The 6429-nt window shown below is 34.7% G+C and overlaps 1 protein-coding gene across 1 annotated transcript in view; it reads right to left on the bottom strand.

Moving 5' to 3' along the window:
• The window catches only part of LOC106100361 (THO complex subunit 2), a 15672-nt gene that overhangs the window by 1020 nt on the left and 8223 nt on the right, over window positions 1-6429 (bottom strand). Inside the window, exons 14-23 of the mRNA XM_013279189.1 lie at window positions 6263-6428; window positions 5531-5699; window positions 5119-5232; window positions 4596-4707; window positions 3917-4010; window positions 3597-3666; window positions 3166-3235; window positions 2691-2731; window positions 1093-1191; window positions 1-50 (exon numbers count right to left, since the gene is read on the bottom strand). Of these exons, the coding sequence (XP_013134643.1) occupies window positions 1-50; window positions 1093-1191; window positions 2691-2731; window positions 3166-3235; window positions 3597-3666; window positions 3917-4010; window positions 4596-4707; window positions 5119-5232; window positions 5531-5699; window positions 6263-6428 (985 nt within the window). The remainder of the gene's footprint in view (window positions 51-1092; window positions 1192-2690; window positions 2732-3165; window positions 3236-3596; window positions 3667-3916; window positions 4011-4595; window positions 4708-5118; window positions 5233-5530; window positions 5700-6262; window position 6429) is intronic.

Raw genomic sequence — 6429 nt, 5'->3', positions numbered from 1 at the left:
TCGTCCCGACGCCTCTTTTGTTCTAAAATCGCAGTCTCTTCTGCTCTATCCTAAACATAAAATTATGCTATTTACAGAGAAAACTGTCAACATATTCATTCTTGCTATTAAATATTTATTAACTAGCTGTTGCCCGCGACTTCGTCCGCGTGGTATTAGAAAACATATGATCTATAAATAACAAAAAGCTACGTATCCCTCGGAAACTGGACATTTCTCGGGGATGAACCTTATCCCATGTGTACTCCAGACTTTCCTTTATACCTGTGCCAAATTTCAATAAGATATGTTGAACCGTTGTAGAATGATCGAGTAAATTTTAACAAAACTAAATTAATGAATCCCACGGAAACCGTAACTATTCCCGGGATAAAAAGTAGCCTATGTGTTTTCCGACTATACTCTAAATCTGTGCCAAATGTCATGGAGATCCGTTCAGCCTTTTAGGCTACAAACGCTAACAAACATCCATCCATCTAAACTTTCGCATTTATAATACTAGTAAGATATCAGTGTTTATGACTTTTCATAACGGGTTTGTAATTAAATTGGCAAAATATATATATATATGTACAAGCCTTCTTTCGCGGTTTTCCAGTTAAATCAAGAAACCAACTACAGGTATTTCTGATAAATGAAGAACGCCTGTCACCCAACAGGGGGCGTGACATTTCACTTATATTTTACTTTAATGTGTCAAATATTTATACTTTATGTCTAATTATCATTTCTATAAATTGCTTATTAATTAATAAATAAAAATATTCATATATACAATGGAAAAACACACCTGTGTGTTGCAAAACTATATGTACAAAAATACAAATTAAAGTGAAAAAGAATACATAGTTTACTAGCTGTCACCCGCAACTCCGTCCTCGCAGAATTTAAAAAACAAAACTCGATTAGTAGTCTATGTTTCCAGACTATGGTCTACATTTATGGCAAATTACAGCAAAATCTGTTGAGATGGTCTGAAGATACTTAGTAACAAACATCCATCCATCCATTCACAGTTTATAAGATTAGTAAGAAAATAAGATAAGATTAGTATAGCAAGAGTCATAAGTTTAATATTAGGAGAATGCTTACCCTCTTGCGGCTCATCTTACGCTCTTTACGCTCGTCTCCTCTTATTTTAGACTTCCTCTTTTCCTTTTCTGGCGAACGTTCCTCGATATCTTTGCTACCCTGCTCATGCAGAAACATTACATTATTTCGCGTAAAGCTGACTAAATAATGTCAATGATGCCACTATAAAGCCTTTTCTAATGACATTTTTTTAAAAACGACCACATCGTTTTTAATATCTACTTTGTAAAGAAAATAAAATGTATTTTACTATCTAAACTGAATTATGAATTTGAGAAAAAAATGTCATGCTTCATAGACCAATTAATAATTATTAAATTTAATAAATGAGTTAAAAGACACAATGTGTCAAGAACTCGCTCTCAAGAGATTGTTCAATTTTGTAATTCAGCTTCAAATTTGTCCAATTTTCCCATCTCCATCTTCCATCTTTCTTCTATTTTGTTTGTTCTAAGCTCTTCTTTTCAGTCTTCTTGAAGTATATGTTGTAAGTTACTATGTTATCTTGCTCCATTTTCCCATAGTTCTATTCTTGGTACTTGCTTCAGCGTTATTTTCTTTGTGAATATATTCTAAATGTCTTCTGATTTTGAGAACATTGTCTTAAATCATTATGCCTTTTAACTCATTATTACAAATAAACTATGCAACCTTACCAATTTGCGACTTGACGGACTGGGCTGATTAGACGCACGACACACGGTTTTTTTAAGATTTAAAAGTCCTAATATAGTTTTAATTTCTTGAGATACAGCATCTTCATTAATTCTTCTTAAATAGAATATTGAAAATTCTTTCTTCTCTCTATCTTCTTGTTAGAAATCCCAAATTTTTTTTCAATGATTTTCTCTTTAATCACTGTTTCAGGAACATTGATGTAAAGATGATTCCGAACTATTTAATCATGAAGTGAATGTAAAACATTTTGTACTTCATAATTCTTTGGCTTCTTAAAATGTGTATTTAGTTATAATTTTATTTTTAATACACATTTTGGATAAGATGATTTGGACGTCTCAAGTAACATTTGTTATTTTTTTATCATTTGCCAAGTAAATTGATTTATATTGAAAGTTTCTTAGGTAATGTAATATTAGCTGGTAATCAACTTGCGGTTTTTACTGTTATGTTTTTATGTCGTCGTAGAATCAATAATGATTTATTTTCATTTTATGCCATCTTCTTCCATATCTGGTTTCTCCTGATAGGTTTAGTTTTCGCTGGCTAAGTCTTGTCAAACTTCTTTTCTATTCACGTCTATTTTGCTAATTGGTATTAAGTATTATTCAATAGATAAATATCTTCAATAATCCAACGATATTCATTCTTCGTTTGACGTCTTCATTTTCATCATTTTTATAAATATTTTTAAATGTTTTTTTTTATTTATTTTTTTTTGTAATTTGAACACTATTTTTTGAAAGTCTTAGTTTTCCACAGTACAGTCCGCTGTCCGCAGTCCGCAGTCCGCAGTCCGCAGCGACAGTACACAATGCGCAGTACAGTACGAGTAAGGTCGCGGCGCGTAGCGAGGTTGTCCAGCCCAATCGTCAGTCGGGCGCGAGCGGGATGCGAGCGAGGTTTATCACAATACTCACCTTGCCTGAGCCGCTGCTTTCTACTTTGCGACGCTTCACGTCTGTGGAATTTAATAACGAAAAATTAATAAAAGCATATCGGTTATAGGACAGCCTAAGGTATATGTCATATAACTTAGTTTATCGAAATATTATAGAAGATAGGTGTAATGGGAGTTAATAAGCAGCCCCCATGGAGCCGACAAATATTTGAAAAGACATATAAAGGTTAAGTTAACTGTATAAAATAAATTAAATTGTTAAATAAGTAAACGAAGGATAGAAAAAAATACAAATATGCGACGCCTGTGGCAACACTACGCTTCCGGTACTCACTCAGCGACCGATAAGAAAAAAAGAAGCAGAAAACTGAGGATTGCCGTCCGCCATTAATTCCAAATGTTTTAATTCCTCCATTAATTTGTCTCTCTTCAACAAATTTCCATCCAAAAATATTCGAAAAGCAACATTTGTCAAGTACATTATGAAAACATACCACGATCTATATCGTCAGGCGGATGGCGGTGGTCATGCGGAGGTGACACGGCTTCCAAATAACGCTCCTCCTAGAAAAAGTTATGAAATATTAAATCTCAACGACTTTAATTTAGTTCATTTGGTTATTAAAAATAGGCCTCTGTATTTTAGAAAAAAATTCTCATGATCGAGTTAATTTTATGTCTATACTAGCTTTCGTCCGCGACTTCGTCCGCGTGAATTGAAAAGAACAAAAGTGAATAGCCTATATGTTCTTCCAGACTATCCTCTACATCTACGCCAATTTCATAGTAATCTGCCCAGCTGTTTAGGCTACAAAGTCTAACAAACATCCATCCATCCATCTAAACTTTCGCATTTATAATATTAGTATGATTGTACTGATCAGTATATTCTAAAAGTATTTTTAAAATTAAATTGTCTACTTACTCTATGTGAACGATCTCTGGGCGATCTTTCTTTACTTCTTGCTTCTTCTTTACTTCTCTCTTTAAGGGATCTAAAATATAAATATAGATTAAATGAAGTGAAATTAAATTGTTTCAGATATTAATAATTAACTAAATATCAAACACTAGCTGATGCTCGCGACTTCGTTCACGTGAAATTACAAATTAATAAAAAACATAGCCACTCACTAATAGCTTTTTAATGGTGGAGGAATTTTTAAAATCAGCTCAGTAGTTTTAGAGATGTTTCAATATATAAAAATACAAATCTTTCCTCTATAACATAAGTGAATAACTTACGATCTGGACTCGCGTTTTGATTCTTTATCGCGGTCAGCCTCCTCGCGACGTCTGTCGCTGTTCCTCGACTCTCTTTTATCCGAATCTAAAACAACTAATGAGATTAATATTTTCTAGATTTTCTACTAGAAATCCAGTTCCAACAGAAGTAAAAGGAACCAACTCATTATTACTGAATCAAACCATTTAACAGAAAGAAAATTGTAAAAGACATCTGCAGTTTCCATTTCATGTATAGAAGTAAAATGTCTAAAAGAACTTATAGACATTTTTTTTTATTTCAAAGGGCAGAGTGAAGGTCGAAAGGTAGCAAATAATGCTAATGTTTTTTAACACAGATAACCTGTCATCATCACCAGCTCACTCTAAGTACCAACCGAGGGGCCCAGAGCCTACACTGAGTAAGGGGTGATTAGGCCATAGTCAACTACGCTGGCACACTGCGCGTTGGTTGTCTTCACAAATATCTTTGATTTTCTTCGCCGATATGTGTAGGTGGCATCACGATGTTTTCCTTCACCGTAAAAACGTCGGGTACATTGTATACATATAAAAATTCAAAAAATAAAAATCACATTGGTACATGGCGGGATTCGAACCCAAGACCTGTAGATTATAAATCAAGTGCTATAAATGTCAAGATAACCTGTACAAAAGTCATATTCTAGAAAGTTCTTACCAACGGGTTGCGGGGAGGTGGTTGCTTCTGTATCCTGCTTGACGGGTGCAGAATCCTCCTTAGCAGCGGCTGGTGCTGCAGCCGCAGCCAGCACCTTCTGCTGATCTCCGATCTATAAATGTTTTTTTTTATAATAACTAAAACATTAATATAAATACACCAAACTAACTGTTGCTCGCAACTTTGTCCATGTGGAATTAAAAAATAGTGAAAAACTATAACCTTTGTTTTGTTACTCACACATAAATTACCTTTCTAACGATGAAATTTTTTAAATTGGCCCAGTAGGTTTTAAGTTATATAAATAAATACAAAAATACAAATCTTTCCTTTTTATAACAATTGTATAAATTCAGACAATGGTAAATAGTTTCATATTAAAAAATATAATAAAACGTGCTTTATATCGTTCGTCATATTAAACTTAATACATCGGTTTTTAGAAAGAGAGAAGTGGCCCGTTTTAGTTTCATAATGTTGTCTCTGTCATACATTATCTTTGATGGTGAAAAGATTTTCTTACCTGATGGAAGTCGCACTCCCTCATCATGTTGGGAACTTTATTCCTCAGCTGTCCGCTGTAGCCAGTTGCCAGCACGTACAGGTCTTGACGTTGAGTCTTTTCTTCTTCTTTTACCTATTTAAAAAGTTATTGTTATACATATCCAATGCTAAAACGCACTAAGTTTACTAGAATTAATAAACCAGAGAAAAAAAGCATATTCTAACAGGATTGAATAGCTTTTTGACCAACTTTCCAAAAGAAGGAGGTACTCAATTCGTCTGCATGTTTTATTTATTATTAAAAACTAACTATTACCGTGCGGCTTCATCTCCTTGAAGTTATAAAAACTTTGTTTTAATAATTTCAATTGCAAATGTATAAATTCAAATAACTATTAGTTTAGAGAGATGAGAGAACATGTCACGTTTACCTTTTCGACTTTCCTCTCAATGATCTGCGCTAGTTTCCCCAGTACGGGGAAGTGGGGCAGCACGCGGATGAGCACGATGAGCGCGTTGCGGATCTGCACGTAGTCGCCCGAGTCCAGGCACACCACCATCGCCTTCGTGATCTTGTAGTGCCACTTGTGACACACGTGTCTGCGGAATATTACAAACTTTACATTGCTCCTATCATAAACCTGTACTATAAACAAATATCATATCCCTAAAACTCGTAAATAATATGTTTCCGGTTAAACTATTATTTAACTAGATTTTGCCCTACTTCTGCGTGTAATTAAAAAAACAAAAGTGAATGGTCTATGTGTTCTTCCAGAGTATCCTCTATGGCAATGCCTCTAACAAATATCCATCCTTCTAAACTTTTGCATTTATAATATTAGTAAGATTATACAAATTTATATTCACTTTATCTAACAATATTCCTAAGATAACCCATAAATGTGTAACAGAATGTCCACCATGTGTGTAATTGCATTATTGAATTGGACTTAAATGGTCAATCTTTTCATCTTACTTATCTTTCTATTATTATAAATACGAAATTTTTGATAGATTGATTAACCTAGACGGTTAAACAGATTCAGTTAAAATTTAGGCATAGATGTAGAGCATAGTCTAGAACACATAGGCCAGTAACTATTCTAGTCGCGGTCTCAGCTACAATTGACAGCTGTAAGTTATATCAGTTTGAGATATACCGATAGTTTTCGTATCCGACGTGATCGTTGGCCTCGGTGAACTGGTTGGAGACGCGGTACTTGGTGACGAAGCCGGGGTAGTGCGCGCACTCGCGGTGGAAGGCGGCGCGGTCCGCGTGCCAGCGCATGGCCGTGCCCAGCACCTGGCACAGGAAGGTGCCGTAGCG

The sequence above is a fragment of the Papilio polytes genome, unplaced genomic scaffold (genome assembly GCF_000836215.1).
Source record: "Papilio polytes unplaced genomic scaffold, Ppol_1.0 DF824047.1, whole genome shotgun sequence".
In the NCBI taxonomy this organism is placed as follows: domain Eukaryota; kingdom Metazoa; phylum Arthropoda; class Insecta; order Lepidoptera; family Papilionidae; genus Papilio; species Papilio polytes.
This window is presented reverse-complemented; position numbering and strand designations above follow the sequence as displayed.